Source organism: Rhinolophus sinicus, linkage group LG02, assembly GCF_036562045.2.
Source record: "Rhinolophus sinicus isolate RSC01 linkage group LG02, ASM3656204v1, whole genome shotgun sequence".
Lineage (NCBI taxonomy): Eukaryota > Metazoa > Chordata > Mammalia > Chiroptera > Rhinolophidae > Rhinolophus > Rhinolophus sinicus.
In genome coordinates, this window is record NC_133752.1 from 160,279,781 (window position 1) to 160,296,547 (window position 16,767).

Below are 16,767 nucleotides of genomic sequence, written 5' to 3' on the forward strand. Positions count from 1 at the left end.
TCAGGAAGCCAGGCACAGCCTTGCTGGGTCCTTTACAAAGGTGCAATCGAGGCATTGGCCAGGGCTGGGTTTTCATGTGAGCCTCCTCTGAGGATCTACCTTCAAGCTCATGAAGTTGTTGGCAGAACTCAGTTCCTTTCTGTCTGTTGGATGGAGGGCCTCCATTTCTTGCTGGTTGTCAGCTGGAAGCTGCCTCAGTGCCTTGCTTACTTCCTCAAAGCCTGCAAGGAGACAGTCTCCTAGCAGGACGGGTAATAATCTTATATAATGTTATCAGGGAAGTGACAACCCATAACCTTAGCTCTATTCTTTTGGTTAAAAACATGTCCTGGTCCCACCCACTCAAGGGGAGAGGATGACACAAGGCATGAATACCAGGAGGTGGGAGCCATGGGGCCACCGTAGAGTCCACTAGCCATAATAAGGTAAGAGGGGTTGGGCGGTGGTTTAATATCATGAGAGCCATCATAAGTAGGATGGATGTTTTTCTAAATGGGGTGGAGAACCATTAGGAGTTTTCAACAGATTTAAAATTCTTAAATATTCCTATTTCAGTGTCTAGGATAAATTATAATGGGGCCAGCACAGAAGCAAGACATCCAGAGAAGATTGTTGCTATATCCTAGACAGGAGATAATAGTGGCCTGGCTTAAGTGGTAGAATATATAGAAAGAAGTGGATAGAATTGAAATATACCTTGGATGTAGAGTTGACAGCACTTGCTGATGATTTATTACGTGGCTGTTCATAGACAAACTAGGTAGTTTGCCCAAGTTCACAAACTCTGTCATTGAAAGAGCCAGAATTAGAACTCTGCATGCCTGGTTCTTAGTCTAGTTCTCTGTCTACTATATTATTATGCCATTATAGATACAACACTATATAAACTACATACTCTCTTTACTACAATTTCCTACCCTCTACCTCTCACCCCCAAATAGCACAGCTGCTTTGAAGGAGAAGCAGTAGTGCTGCAACTCTAAAAGATATTTTTGGACTTGGTAACATTAGTGTTGCTAATGGTAGGCAGGGGTAGCAAAAGCAGTAGGCTCAGAGAGGAGAATATGCCTACTCCAGTATTGGCAAGAGGCCCTATCCATTCCTACTTGTAGCGTCTCACATTTATATCCTGTTCTATGCATTTATAATAGAAATCTGGACAGCCTGAGCAACGCAAAGTATGGGAAGGGAGACTGTGCTGTCTTCTTCATTTGCACTCTCCTGAGATAGCGGGTTTCTGTCTTCTGAACATTATATCTAATGCCCTGCTTCCTTTCCCCAGGCTGTCCTCATGGTCAAGAACTCTCAGGGGATGTGTTCTTCCGACTCCTTACGAGTCTTCTAGAGTAGATGATGGCATTAGAGTGGAGACTGTTTTCGTAGGAACGACTACTAATTATTGAGTCTTTACTATAGGCCAGACAATGAGCTAAGTACTTAATATCTATTAGCTCATTTAATCATCAAACAATCCTCTAAATTATTATCCATTTTAGAGGTAATAAAACTAAAGTTCTAAGAACCTGACTTACACTGAGCTAGTGCTCTTACCTACTTGTGTATGAAAGTAAATCTCTTTCCTAGGAAAAAAAATTTCGTATCCATGGAGAAACACTTAAGTGAAATATGTTTTGTCTCCCCTGCCATGTTGTTTAACTTGTTAGTTTTTAGGCACTTTGAAAAAACTATTAGGAAGGTTTTAAAAGTCTTCATCTTTTTATTTCCTATTAAAGGTAACGTTTTATTTCCCTTCCTTCTTCATACCCCAAGAATCATTTCATTGTCAACCTACAGGAAGATAATATACTTCCTATCAGGATTTTTCTTGAGATTAAGGTAAATAGTCTTATTTAAAAAATAACTTTATTATGGCACAGACATCTGCTTTAAAACTTTAATTAAAGCAGCATGGCTTTAAAGAGATGAGTTTCCAATAGACTTAAAAATATCAACATTGTGTTGAGTGTAAAAAAGATGCAGGAACATTCAGATCAAACAACAAGAAGTAGCTCAATTATCTTTGGGGAGGTACAACTTGCTCACCCCACTTTTGCCTGATTTTAATTCCAAGCAAACAAACAAAAAAATTGGGAAGCTGGGAGGGGACACTGGAAAGAGAATTAGGGCAGCGACATAGAAAAGTAAGGCAGCCAATGAAAGGTACATTATTAAGCCAGCTACCTTGTGTAAAAACTGTGGGAGATAATGCAGTCTACAAATCTTAGAATTATGCCACCTGTGGGATGAAGGAGCTGAAGAGTCATGGGTGAGGGCTGACGTGTGTGTGTGTGTGTGTGTGTGTGTGTGTGTGTGTGTTTGGTGGTACTGGTGGTACTGGTGGTGCTGGTGGTGCTGGTGGTAGTGATAATTTTCTGTGCTTTTGACCTCCCCCACAATCTTACAGAATATTTTTTGCAATTGGGCATGGGGAAGGTTCGTTCTCAGGCACAAGGAGGCAGACACTCACAGTTGGAAGTCACAGGAACATACTGACAGGCCTGTGGAATGTGAGCTGGGCCCAGGTGGGAATGGCTACACATGTTGTTGAGGGTGAGGATAAACAGGCCTAATCATATGCTGCTGATGGGGTCTAAATGTTACTGCTTCTATCCAGGGTGATTTGGAAACATTTGTCAAAAATCACAGTGAATTCAGTACTTTTTCTAGGGATTTTCCCTCCAACTATAATTGCAAATGTGCAAAATGATAGCTAAATAAGACTGTCCATTGCAAAATTGTTCACAATGGCAAAAGATTGGAAATATCCTTAGTATTCTTCACTAGAGGATTGTTCAAATAAATTGATACTATGATACATTTAAACAATGCAATGTTATGCTGGATTGAAAGAATGAGGAAGCCCTTTGTATAATTATATGGGGTGACTGCAGATATACTGTTAGGAGAAAAAAGCAAAGTGTAGCAGTGTTTGTATGTGAAATTTTGGCTAAAAAAGATGGTAGTGGTGGGAGAATATATGTGTAGATTTGTTGTATATGCATAAAAATCAATGGAAAGACACACAAGAAACAGTTACCACTGGTTGCCTTGGAGGAAAGGAACTGAGGAGAAGAGTGAAAGGAGACTTTTCCTTCTGTAGAGTGGCTATATTGCATTAGCTATAGAAAAATAAAATTTAAATAGTATATAGGATGTTTTATCTTGAGGGCTGTAGGGAACTAATAAAATTTTGTTTTGGTTTTTCATTGATAATAGAGGAGTGACATGATCAGACCTGTTAGGACAGACTGGCAGTTAGGAGGGATGCAGGGTTTCAGGGAGCCTAAAGGGAGAGGGGGTGACTGGATAAAGAAGGAACAATAATTTAGTTCCCAGGCTAAGGTTCCAAACAATCAGGGAGTATTATTTAGCCATTAACCTCCCAGCCAATGTACTTGAGTAGACAGAGGACTCAGTCTGAAGGTAAAAAAGAACAGGGTATCTGTTCTGTGTTTTCTTAGATTCTGTATATCTATTTGGCATTCGTTAATCACATCCAAACATTTACCTGTGCCCTACGTGTCAGCTTGTCTGGAACTCACACATCTTCTTATCTAACTCACACACACCAAGCCAATATTGCCCCTCCCCTAAATCATCCCACAGCAACTAGAGACCACCCCCATAGCCCCAAGCCCACTGAAATTATTCAAACGAGCTGATGCTAAACTGTTGACTCCGTCCTGCCTTGCCTGTCCTGAAGACACCGCAGTTAAGGCTCTGGCCTAGCATGCCTTCCCTTAGATCCTGTGTCTGCCTCCTTACCTAATGCTGATGCTTCCCATGTGGCCCTGTGAGGTGTCAGGTTCCCTCTTCTCAGGAAACGGAAGTAATAAAAATATGCTTTCAATGGCATTGACCTCTCCTTGATGTCACTCAGTCACCTCCATAAATTAAAATACCATGGGTACAAATGAGACAGTGTCTAATTTTGGATAATAAACATTACTTGGGGGAAATTTGTGTGTGTAGGAGAATGCAAAGTCTCTTAGACTGTCTTCTGGTCCAGTCTATTCCCAGGAAATCTGAGAATCTGTAATGAGTGAGAATATAAGTGACGTAAGAAAATGGAGAGAACAAGATTGCTTTGTTTGTGACCCAGTTACAGAATTAAACACAGGTGGGAGAAGAAGGGTTCCTGAGATGATAAAGAATAAAAGACCCAGGAACCACTGAAGTATACTTGCCTGGCAGCTAAGACTGTTACCTATGCATAAAACATAAGTTCACATTCCCCAAGGAGAAATCTGCATAGGTAAGGCCTTCTTTTGTCTTCTAGACTTCTAATGTTCTCTGCCATGAGAGTATATGAATTTCTACTTATGACAAAATTAAACCCAGAGCCCTCAAAAAAACAAAAATGAAACGCAAACAAAATGGCTTTGTTAGGATATAATTCACATACCACATGTTTAGTTTCTCAGGACTGCCATAACAAATTACCACAAACTGGGTGGCTTAAAACAACAGAAATTTATTCTCTCACAGTTCCAGAGACTAGAAGTCTGAAATCAAGGTGTCAGAAGGACCATGGTCCCTCCAAAGGCTTTGAGGAAGAATCCTTCCTGGCCTCTTCCTAATTTCTAGTAACGGTCAATAATCCTTGGTGTTCTTTGGCTTGTAGCTCCATGGTTTCAATTTCCGTCTCTGTCTTCACATGGCTTTCTTTCCTCTTTCTCCGCTGTCTTCAGATGTCTCTCTTATAAGGACACCAGCCATAGCATTTAGGGCTCACTCTCCTTCAGCTACTTGATTATATCTGCAAAGGCCCTATTTCCAAATATGGTTACAAATATGGTACTGGGGGTTAGGACTCCAGCATATCTTTTTGACGGACACAAATCAACCCACAACACCATACAATTTACCCGTTTAAAGTGTACAATTCAGTGGTTTTTAGTATATTCACAGAATTGTGCAACCATCACCACTATCGACTTTAGAACATTTTCATTACCCAATAAAGAAACCCTGTGCACATTAGCAGTTATTCTCCCTTTCCCCTTTACACTTCCCCCCAGCCCTAGGTAACCACTAATCTACTTTCTGTCTCTCTAGATTTGCCTATTCTGGACATTTTATAGAAATGGAATAATACAGTGTGTGGCCTTCTGGGTCTGGCTTTTTTCATGTAGAATACTGTTTTCAAGGTTCATCCATGCATGTATCAGTATTTCATTCCTTTTTTATGGTTGAATCGTATTCATTCATATGGGTATACAACATTTTATTTATCCACTCATCAGTTGATGGACATTTGGGTTGCTCCTACTTTTGGTTATTTGAATAATGCTGCTATCAAACATTGTGTTCAAATTTTTGAGTGGAGATATGCTTTAATTTCTCTCAAGTGCATACCCAGGGGAATATACCATGTTTCCCCCAAAATAAGATCTAACCAGAAAAATAAGCCCTAGCATGATTTTTTAGGATGACATCCCCTAAACATAAGCCCTAATGTGTCTTTTGGAGCAAACCTTAATATAAGACCTGGTCTTATTTTTGGGGAAACATGGTACTTGGAGTTGCTGGGTCATATGGAAACTGTGTATTTAACTGTTTGAGCAACTGCCAGACTATTTTCCAAAGTGGCTACAACATTTTACATTCTCACCAGCAGTGTATGCAAGTTCTAAACAATTTCTCCACATCTTCACCAATATTTGTTATTATCTGCTTTTTTGGTTATAGTCATCCTAGTTAGGTGTGAAGTGGAATATCACTGTGTTTTGAGTTGTGTTTCCCTAATGACTGGTGATGTTGAGTATTTTTTCATGCACTTACTGGCTATTTGTGTATCTTCTTTGGAGAAATGCCTAATTAGATTCTATATCCATTTTTAAATTGGTTTGTCTTTTATTATTTAGTTGTGAGAGTTCTTTATATATTCTTATAACATATAAAAATGTATAACATATTGTATATATTATACTATACTATTGTTATTGATGATACAAGTACCTTATTAGATATGTGACTTGCAAATATTTTCTCTTATTCTGTGGACTGTTTTAATTTTCTTGATGGTGTCCTTTGAAGCACAAAAAGTTTTTCATTTTGATGAAGTCCAATTTAACTATTTTTTCTTTTTTTGTTGTGCTCTTGTCACATCTAAGAAACAGAACTGTAAGATGTATTGCTTATTAAAAATGCGTAAATAGTTTATGTGAGAAATTCTGGGATAACAAGATAATAGTGGATAAGAAGTATTTTCTCAAATGACAAAATAACACTACTTAGGCTTTCCTTTAAGGTAGCTTTTTAATGTTTCATTTAGGATTCTTGTCCTTTTATGTGAGGAGGAATTATGCAGGTTACTATTTATTCAAATATTTACTATGATATATTATTGTTGTGGCTCCCATTTGGATGATTAACATTTCTGTCAAATAATGAGCTATTACTTAAGCATTATTTATTATTTTTCTAATTTCTGACTTGTTCACGGGAAAGTGAAAAGAAAGTAATTAAAATCAGATGAAATTCCACCTCCCAAATCTAACTTAAAGTTAATATTTCATCTTACTAGGAAGATCATTACATTTTAAATAAAAACAGCAGAATTACCAAATATGTTTAGTACATTCCCATTAAAAAAAAGGAATTATATCGATATTTGCTTGGAAATAAGTCTGGAAGGATGTAAGCAAAAAATTAATAGTGGTGATCTCAGGAGAGAGTGGTTTTCATATTTTGGGGTAAAGTTTTAGTCTCCTTTGTTATCTAAAATAAACATGTACTAGAAAAAATAGAGGATATCTTCTAGTCTTTTCTGTGCATATTTAAAATTCAATATTTTACAAAAATTTCAACAGTATTAAATAATGTTTTATATCATGCTATTATCCTGCCTTTTTTTTTCATATGAAATATGCCATTGAATATTCTTAAAAAAGATTGCTTTTACTGGCTAAATTATAATGGGTTAGAGTCACCTTATTTAGTTATTTCTCTATGGCTGAATGCTTAGGGTTGTTGTTTACTATTTTTCATCACTTAAAAAAAAATGCTGTGATTAGCATTTTTATAAATAAGTTATTATCTTCATCTCTGATTATTTGCATAGAGGAGATTCCTAAAATAAGCACTATTGGGTCAAAAGATATGACTAGTTTAAGATGTCTCAGTGAATGAGTTTCTTTGAAGATACAGTAACACTGAATTGCTATTCTTTTTGGTTTCAGTCCTGCCAGTGTCATTGTCTATTCCTACACTTTATTCTCTATGGAAGCAGCAACGAAAAAAGAGTGGAAGCAAGTTGGAATGCCCACTGCACTAGTGGGCAGGAGACCTAGATTCTTTAGGTCCTAGGAAAACTCCTAAATGTCCAGAAGCTTTACTTACCTTAACTTTACAATTAGGGGAGGGGTTTCATGGCCCTAAAATTCTCTGGTTCTCAGGCTACGAGGAGACATGCTGGGCTCCACATTGTGGGAAACGAAGCAAATGAAGATACCTCAGTGGAGAGACATTTTCATAGCCCATCATCCAGAGAGACGCTTTTTCATAAATGAAATGAAATCCGTAACACTGTTAAGCAGGTATTGTGATCTCTGGAGGAACTGAAGCCCAGAGTATTTAGGTAAATTGCCCAAGATCACGCAACTAGTAAAGGGCAGAAGAATCTAATACCAGGTATGTGTGGCTCCAAAGTCTGTGCTGTTGATACTTCACCATATTTCAAAGTTGGAGAGAAATCGTATTTTTATGGGCTTGAAATTATAACCACATATGCATCACAAGCTCTACATTGATCATTTCTCTCCTAAGAACTTTTATTTCAAAGACATTTGATGGAGAAACATTATTAATGCGTTAACTCCAATACCAGAAAAACAGTATAAACAAACTCATTAGGAATATGGTACCATAATTTTATGAAAAATCTAAGCTCACAAAAATATTAATCTTAGAAACTACAGTAATTCTCTCAAAAACTCTTCAAAACTGTTACGGCAACTTTTTGTTTTTTCGACCTGAAGTCTATATGGTCAGTCCTTTACTTCTAGAAATTTCTCTCCTCAAATATATGAAGAGACCCTATGAATCTAATAGCATGTAAAAGTGCAGTGCAATATTTTAAAACAACTTTATTATGTTATCTGTTTCCTGGGAATCTCTATGGTTCACAGCCTTCTTGATAGTTTTCTTGGTCCCCTCTCTTTTTTGTGTGGCAACACTCCAAAAGCCTTGTAGAGCCACTGAAAAGCAGATTTCTATCACCTATAACAAAATATCTAAGATAATTTCTCATAGCTCCACTCATGCTGCCGGCTTCAACATCCTTTGGTGAATTAATCTTTCTAGTTTTAACAACATTGAAGTTGCATTATCTTTAAGTGATGACAGCATAACCATCCCTGCAGGAACCATAAGTTTGCCAGACAATACTATTTAAAACATTCACATTTTCAAGGGATGTAAAGTTTGGCTGATTTTACAGAAATCAAACCATCTATTTTACGTCTCTAGTTTTTTTATTTTCCTATTTTATTGAATTGTTTGTTTTTGCTATTTATTCCTGCAGCTCTTACTGAATTCCCACTCAGCTCCATTGGGCAGGGTCTGTATTTGTCTCCCCATTATATCCCTATCACTCAACACATAGCAGGTACCCAATAAATATTTGTGTTTTTTTGCCCTCCGCTTTGTTGAGATATAAATGACATATAACGACAAATATATGTTGAATGAATGAATGTATTCTTACCACATTGATTTGAAACAATACTTTTTATCATATTTTCAATATAGTAATTCCTTGCTAAACTGGGAAGTGGCTTTCCCCAAATACTGCTTCACAGTTGACAAGATAAATGAAGTTGTTGTAGAAAATAGGGAGTGGGGAGAGGAAATAAACAAAACCTCTGACACGTTTAAATTGGGGGGGGGGGGGGGTTGGACATGTGTTTTCAAAATAAGCCAGATCATTGGCTTTAAAGATCTTCTCTAGTAGGAAAGATTTTTTTTCTGAACCACCTTTTTTGTAAGATATCAGGGCAACATTATCTACTAAGGTACAATCTCCTGCAAATGTTTTGCTTATACAGACTGTACCTTACTGGACTTGAAATATAATTATTTTTGCTTTTGCATTTTTTTCTTGATTCATTTTCTGAATCCATGATGGGAAATAAATCTATAGATTTATTCAGAATTATTCCATTTAGTGGAATAGTTAGCATTCATCTATGGCCAGATCTATAGAACCCAAGGGATAGTGTTTCTTCTTTGTCATTTAGAAGGCAAACATTTCATGGCTAATGTGACAAATACCATTCTTAGATTCATTATTAGCTCAGCTTACAACAGGCATAACCTGTGCCTCAACCTGTACTGTAACTTTGTGCCTACTCATTGATGTAAAAGTGTGTTCTTTACATTTTTTTAAACCTATGTCTGCCGTTTTTGTTCCATCAAGGGTGAAGGTATAGTCTTCCTCCCGTTATTCACCCACTTCTGTTCTTTCTCTAGTTATAAGCAATAAAACAAATGGACGATCTAATATTTATCTGACCCTCAAGAATACATGTGGGATTCAGAGAACCAAAGCAAAAGTGCAACATTAAGGTACATTATGCCACCAGGGAATGAAAAGAACACAGATAATAACTGAAAAATACGGTATCAAGAGATGATAAAAATCATGGTAATTTTTGTGTGGGCTCGGCTAACACTTTTTAAACTGGACCTTTGTTTCCTTGATTATATTTGAGTTTATTCTTCTCTTGCTAGTCTAATTTTTTTTACCAGTCTTAGGGACAGGACCTAAAACAATTCTACCTGGTGTAATGGCTGGACACAGGGGCCCGGGGTATTGCTGTTTTTTTGTTTTTGTTTTGTTTTTTGAACTCGATTCATTTGGTCTGAGAATCCCCTTCTTCAGAAACATTTACGTATTTCTAGCCTTCTATGCAACCTTACCAAGATTTTTCTCAGCTTTTTTTCTCTGAGTGCCAACGGATCCGTCTGTTTCAAAGCTACAACAAATGAAACGGTCTAAATAAACACAAGCTTATCTAAGTTTGCGGAGTCACCCTTCCGTTTATATGGAAAAGTTGGGGCAGTCTGCTCTCACAGGCTGAGTCCTTTCTGGGGAAACTTGGATTTTCCCCATCCTACTGTGAAGGATGGAATAACGGGGGGACGGGGAGTACAGGGTGTAGAGACAGACCCTACATTTCAAGGATGCCCACCTAAACCACCAGAGGCTCAAGCTCGGTTTAACTGGCAATTCCACAAAGGGCGCGCGGCCCTTTTCGAGTGATCGAAATCACCTGTTCAAGGTCGCACATGCAATTATTATTACAGTTTGCAATCAGCAACGTTCCACAGGGCCTCGGGGGTGGTCTACGAGGAATCGGCTCTCGCCGTCACACGGGCCCCACCTGGTGCCCAGCGGTCCGCGCAATCGCGGGGAGAACGCGCCCTCTCGTGACCGATTTCCCGCCGCAGCTGGGCCTGGAACAAACGCCCCCTGGGCCGAGCCCCGCTGCAGCCCGGCCGGGGGCACCGGAAGGAGGCGGTGTCCAGCGGCACAAAGCTGCGCGCGCGGACGGGTGAGGGGGACGGGATACGGGCGCGCCTATATAAGCCACGCGCGGCTGCCAGACCTGGCCTGGGCTGCAGCAGCTGAGTCGGCGGAGCGCGGGGCGCCGCAGACGCCGCCCGCGAGGATCGGAGGGGTGAGGGAGGAGGAGGAGCAGCGAGTGCAGGGTGGCGCCGGAACACCCTCGCAGCTCTCCTGGCTCCCGCCGGGTTTCGGAGGCGAGCCCGGGCTGCGGCAGCCGCAGCGCCTCGGCGGCCTCGGAGGTGACGCCGGGCTGCGGCGGCGTGGGGAGGCGGCTGGCTCGGCGAGGGTGGGAGAGGCTGGCGACCGACGCCGTGGTGAGGTGAAAGGGCGTCTCGGCATCCTCCGAGCAGTGCTCCCGAGGCAGTAGCTCGTGCGTTTTCCTCCAGGTCGGCCTCCCCAGAGGCACCTGCAGAAGTGGCCCCGGCAGGTGCCTTGGCGTCGGAGGGCTGTGGGCAGGGCGGGGGTCGGTGCCCTCGGGATGCTGAGTGACCGCTCCGTGGAGGCGCCTCTCGCGTGGGTCCCTGCGGGGATTTGGGATCCGCGCTGGCGTGCATGGGACCCGTTATGCCCTCGCTTTGGGAGTGCTGTTAAGGGGAGTGGGATGGATACCTCCGTCGCGCGGGGGTGAAGGAGGTGCGAGGGTCACTGACTAGGGCTGTGCCTGGCTCGCCAGGATGATCCCTTAAACCGGCTGGGTGTGAGTGGTGATGGGTTAGTGTAAACAAAACATAACCAACTTGCGGCGCTCGCAGCTTGAGAGAGTACCTCGCTACAAATGTCCAGCAGTGATGGACTTCGTTTGTAGGCCCCAGAGCAATCCGAGGGAAGTTAGCATTCTTGTTCAAGAAGCTACTCTTCAGTTAGTGAATGAGAACGCTGAAAAAATCGTGTGTTCGGGATTTTCTTTTAAATGTTGTTAGTGATTGGGGTTCGGGCTGGCGGTGAGGGACAAGGTAAAGGGGATCCAGTGGCTGCCTTGAGGTCCCAATGGGGAGAGCTTTTTTGTGTGTGTCATTTCTTGACCACAGAAATTATTCAGAATGCAGATTACTGTCCCGAGAAGAGAGGCGCTCAGAAGCCATTGCTTGATTAGCAGTTCTCCCTCCGTATGTGGAAAATTGAGTTTCTGGAAACATTCCCCATCTTGTAGATCTTGCCTGCGCAAAGGCGCTAGTGCTTGGCACTAATTGCTGTAAAAGTAGTGAGATGAAGCGCGGTATCTAAAGCACCATCGGGTTTTGAGCTCACTTCTGTGGAAGAGAATTTTGAGGGAATGGGTCTAGACTTTGCAGGGACGGTAAAGCCTGGCTGTCCCTCTAGTCCTAATTTACTTAACTTTTTATTTTTTCTTCCCTCCTTCAGCCTCATCTGTTTCAATGGTGCAACTCTCTTCATCTCCTTCTGGTTACCAGTCACCTTCAGGCCATTCAGAGGAGGGAAGAGAGGGCAATATGAAGTCAGCCAAGCCCCAAGTGAACCACAGTCAGCATGGGGAAAGCCAGTGGGCTGTGAGCCCCTTACAGTCCACTCTCAGTTCCGCTGCTTCTCCTTCCCAAGCATATGAGACCTATATTGACAATGGACTCATATGCCTTAAACACAAAATTAGAAACATCGAGAAAAAGAAGGTAACTTTTTTGGTTTTAAATCCACCTGGGTATATATATGCACCATCTTAAATAAGGGTTAAGGAACTGATATCTTGGCTTTCAATCAGGGCTCATAGGTATTACTTCTTAAAGATTTAACTAACCTTGGGATTTAGCTAGCTGAAAACATATAAGCAAGCTAAATGTTGGATATATTAAACTTTCTGTGTTTGATTTGTCAGCATAACTGAATAAAAATATTCTTCTTGGTAAAATTATGCATGTTACTATTGAAATACTTGAAGAGCTAGCCACTTTAGACCAGATTCATTCCTTGAGTGTAGTATTAATGTTTCTTTTCATAGATCGCCTGTTTTTTTTTTTTTTTAAACTTATTTTGCTTGTGACTTTCTGCAGCAGTTGATTTTGCAGTATAGCTGCTGCAGTCATTGGAAGCGTTAACGATGGTAAAGCCAGAACATGTTTTAACACTGATTTTTGTATTGCTAGGTGATCATTTAAGATTAGTCGGTGAAAGCATTGTAGAGAGCCTTGCAAGAGACTCAGGGTATAATCAGCTTAACGTGACAGTAAATGCTGATGTAAAGATCCAAATCATTCCTCTCATTTCCTGAGTCATGTAGCCTGTGAAACAGTACTGCACGTTGCTTTGTTGTGTCGTGATTCTCTTTGCTTGTGATAATAAGGCAGGTGATTAACTACTCTGCATCTAGGAACTCTTAAATACTTTTTTGAGAAGACCTAGTTAAACCTTAGGAGAGTTGCTTTTAATGGAGGAGCATAAAGAGACTTTAAGAGTTTGATTGACTGTTTCTTTTCCTTTTTTTAAAAAAATTTGAAAAATACACATAGGAAGGCAGTGAAGGTAGAAGAAGGGCCAGTAACTAGTAGCTTCTCTGTAGCCCTAGCTCTCACCAGTTGTTTTTTGAATGCATGTAGTTGATCACAAATGTGATAAGGTGAGCGTGCCTGGGTCAGCACAAATTCCCTGCCACTATGGGAAACTAGTCAAAGCAGGATCTATTGATGGTGAATCATTAATATCTTCCCCCAGCGGGAGGAACTACATATACACAGGGTGCCAAACAAATGTGTACAAATTTTAAGAAAGGAAAAAACTGTATTAAAATTGTAATACTTAATATATACTGATAACAAAAGATGAATGCAAGTCATGTGTATACATTTTTTTGGCACCACTGGTATATGTATACTTATACTCTCTAGCTTAATTTAACACTACCTCTTTGAATACCTGTCTGACAATACCAATGCTTTTGTTTCAAACTTCTGGGAATGCATTTTAAAGTTATAAAGCCAAATGGGAGGCACCTAAACATTGCTTTGAGAATACCATGGTGGGTCATGCCATTTTTATGGGGACAATAAATGCAATTTATTTGTCATGTATTAAATATCAAATTTAATATGAAAAATAGCTTCAAGTTGAGGCTACTACAATGCTAGAAAAGAAATTGTTTACGTTTCCGTACTTCCATTAGGAAGTTTCCTATAGGACAAATGCCACATAATTCAACAGGTAATTAATAGTTTGAGCATGGCATTAGAGCAGGATTTATCAGCCTCGGCACTATTGACATTTTGTGCCAGTTAATGCTTTGTTGTGTGGGCCTGGCCTGTGCATTGTGGGATGTTTAGCAACACCCTGGTCTCTACACACAAGATGCCAATAGCATTCTCATCTCCTTCCCATCCCCCAAGCTGTGATAACCCAAAGTATCTCCAAATGTTGACAGATATCCCTGGGGGACAAAATTGCCCCTGATTGAGCACCACTGGGTTAGGGGCTTATGATTGACTACTTAAGTCTTTATCATCTAAATATACATGGAGACTATTAAGAGAGAAGGGTTTTATTACTGCTTGACTTTTATAATTCCAGACTAATGTAATTGTATGTAATGTTTTTTCCCCTGAATGGAACTCACTTGCAATTACTTCCTGCCTTGTGGTAAAATGGTATTTTTGAAGACTGATAGCTTACTTCAAGAACTTTGTTTTCATAAGAAACAAAGTCTAGTATTTGTTTCGGAATTTTATATCAGGCTAGATAACAGATACACGTTTCTCTTTTGTAGCTCAAACTGGAAGATTACAAGGATCGCCTGAAAAATGGAGAACAACTTAATCCAGACCAGTTGGTAAGTGATTTATGATCCTTTGGTCAGACTTGCTGGTTTTCTTTTCTTAATAAAACTCTAGGTGGATTTGGTGAGATCAAAGATTTGATAAGCCAAAAAAGATAAGTGACAGCTGGCCTTTATTTCTTTCTAACTTAACTATAAATATTAGCCTTTAAAACTTTTAAAAACATTGTTTAACTTGTCCATGGTATACCTGGTAATTGCAAATTTTATCTGATTTGGTGGAGGAGCGTATTAGCAATATGGAAATTAAAAAAATAATGTTTCATTTATGTTTGCCATTTTTGACCTGATCACATCTCCTGGCTAAGAAGGGACAAAATTAATCTAAAAGTTATTTGATCTAGCTTGTACATCTATTGTCTTTTATCTTTTTCAACTAAGATTTTAGGTTGTGTATCATAGATACTGGCATTCAAGGATTTTTCCCTTGCCATATTGACTCTTCTTCACTGGCCCAGAATTTTTGTAATGTAGTAAATTACAATTTTGCTGAGGTGCAGATTTGAATTGTGTGAGCTCTGAGAATAATGTGCTTACATAGCTGGTGAGAGAACTTAGCTGAACTTTCAGCATTTCAACATGGCTTTGTTTTCAAGTAGTCATCGTATGTTCAATAACTTTTAAAGTGATAAAACTTTTCTTTGTGTAAATATCCTTGAAAGAAGTGTTCTGTTACAAGTAGTATTGTTGATTTTTGGAAAGTATGGTGTGGTGGGTGGATAGGTTGGTCGTAGCTCAGGTAGCTCTCTAAGAAATGCCAAGGATGTGCTATATTTCAGAGCTCCAGACTTTAATCTCAATATTTCATTACCATCTTCATAACCATAGTATTAACTTTGATTTCTCTTTTGAGAAATATGCTGATAACTGCCAAGTTTACATTATCAATAGATTAGTTCTCTGAACTCTAGATTCCTATGTCCAGTTGCCTATTTGATATCTGATGTCATCCTGTCCCTCCCGCCCCAAACCTGTACCCGCTTTAATTTTAGTTATGTCAGTTAATGGCTTGATGGGCTAGAAAATGGAGTTGCCAAAAACCCTGGAGAATTTCTCATCTTGCTCTTCGTACCTTCCATCTAGTCCATCAGCAAGTTTGATAAGTTCAACTTTCAAAATAAATCTAGAAACTGATTATTTTTCATAAATTTCACTTCTGCCATCCTGATCCCAGCCCATCATCTTTCATGTGCATTACTGTAATAGCTCCCATCCTGGCTGTGCTGTTCTTTCTCTCCAAGTCGATTCTCCATATAGTAGCCTCAGTAATCCTATTCAAATGCAAGTCAGATGGTCATTCCTCTGTTCGAAAGTCCCCACTGGTTCCCATCAGGGTGGCAGAATGTCCTTACTATGGCCTAGAAAGCCCTACCAGATATGTTCCCACTTCCTTTTAAATCTTTATTGCGTTTCCTATACTTCTCTCCCTTGTTAGCTTCAAGCCAGTTACACTGGCCTTCTTGTTGTTCTTCAGACGTCCCATGCACACACCTACTTCAGGGCTTGTGCACATGTTGTTTCTACTGCCTGGGATGCTTTTCCCCAGATGTCTAATAGCTCAATTCCCACCTTCCTTCAGCTTTTAATTTGAAGGTCATCTCAGTAAGGCTTGTCCTGACAACATGATACCTCCATTTCCCCATTTACACTCCTTAGTTCTTTTCCTTGCTTTAATTTTCTTTATAGAAGACTTCTCTGACAAACTGTAAAGTTTTACGCTGTCTCTCCTTCCCTTACAATGGAAGTTCTATTAGAACATTTGTTCAATGCTGTTTTCCTAGTGCCTAGAATAGTGTATAGCATATAGTAAACATATAGATTATTACATATAGATTTGCTAAATATAAAATGATTGAATATTAGGTTTTTAAATGTGATTAAATGTATAGTTTGTGGCACTGGTGAGAAATAACATTTCCTCATACAAGCAGGATATATTTAAGGTAGAAATTTAGAAAAGGCAGATAAATCAGAAGAAGAAAAATCTATAATCTGACCTCTCAGGGAACTGCCATCAGTAGTGTAGTATTTAATTAAGGAACTCTAATTTTAGTTTTTAAAATTGATAATAATTTACATAGTTCAGAAATTAAGAAATATTACAAAAGATGCAGTATTTTTTCACCTTGTCCTTCCTCTGTTCAGTTCTTATCTTACAGAATAATTGATTGCTGATAGATTCTTATATATCTGTCCAGTTTCTTTAAGCCTATATAAACAAATATTCTTCTCCTTGCCTTCTCTCTTTCCATTTTCTATAAACTTTAGCTTAATATAGATACTATTGGGGCTTTTATTTTTGCTTCTTCCTTTTTTTTTTTAAAAAAAGCATAGACTTTAGTTTTGGGCAGTTATAGGTTCACAGCAAAACTGAGCAGAAAGTATAGAGAGTTCCCATATATCCCCTGACGCCATA

The 16,767-nt window shown here is 39.4% G+C and overlaps 1 protein-coding gene across 19 annotated transcripts in view; it reads left to right on the plus strand.

The window, feature by feature from the left end:
- The first annotated feature begins 10,416 nt into the window (after positions 1-10,416).
- Positions 10,417-16,767, plus strand: part of CAPRIN2 (caprin family member 2) — a 39,914-nt gene continuing 33,563 nt past the window's right edge. For 7 of the 19 annotated variants that reach the window (XM_074325851.1, XM_074325850.1, XM_074325854.1 and 4 more), the window contains exons 1-3: positions 10,685-10,812; positions 11,936-12,201; positions 14,283-14,345. In XM_074325851.1, coding sequence (XP_074181952.1) covers positions 11,950-12,201; positions 14,283-14,345 — 315 coding nt within the window. In that variant the 5' untranslated portion in view covers positions 10,685-10,812; positions 11,936-11,949. The other 12 variants (XM_074325852.1, XM_074325847.1, XM_074325849.1 and 9 more) reach the window with 10 other exon arrangements.